The sequence below is a fragment of the Myotis davidii genome, unplaced genomic scaffold (assembly GCF_000327345.1).
Source record: "Myotis davidii unplaced genomic scaffold, ASM32734v1 scaffold223, whole genome shotgun sequence".
Classification (NCBI taxonomy): Eukaryota; Metazoa; Chordata; class Mammalia; order Chiroptera; family Vespertilionidae; genus Myotis; species Myotis davidii.
Window position 1 is genome coordinate 2,368,462 of NW_006294609.1, and position 312 is coordinate 2,368,773.

General features: G+C 66.7%; 1 protein-coding gene across 1 annotated transcript in view; it reads left to right on the plus strand.

Annotated features, from left to right (window-relative positions):
• The window catches only part of LOC102772796 (hydroxycarboxylic acid receptor 1), a gene marked incomplete at its 5' end in the record, with an annotated part of 2,119 nt that continues 1,807 nt past the window's right edge, over nt 1-312 (plus strand). Inside the window, one exon of the mRNA XM_006768976.2 lies at nt 1-309. Within this exon, the coding sequence (XP_006769039.2) occupies nt 1-309 (309 nt within the window). The remainder of the gene's footprint in view (nt 310-312) is intronic.

A 312-nucleotide genomic window follows, 5' to 3' on the forward strand; every position in this document is an offset into this window, starting at 1 on the left:
CCGATTCAGGGGGACCCCATCACGCAGGTCATGCCGCCGCTGCTGGTCCTGTTCTTCGTGCTGGGCGCCCTGGGCAACGGCATGGCCCTGTGCGGCTTCTGCTTCTGCATGAAGACCTGGAAGCCCAGCACCATCTACCTGTTCAACCTGGCGGTGGCTGACTTCCTCCTGATGGTCTGCCTGCCCTTCCGGACCGACTACTACCGCCGGGACCGGCGCTGGGCCTTCGGGGACGCGCCCTGCCGGCTGGTGCTCTTCATGCTGGCCATGAACCGGGCCGGCAGCATCGTCTTCCTCACCGTGGTGGCGGTG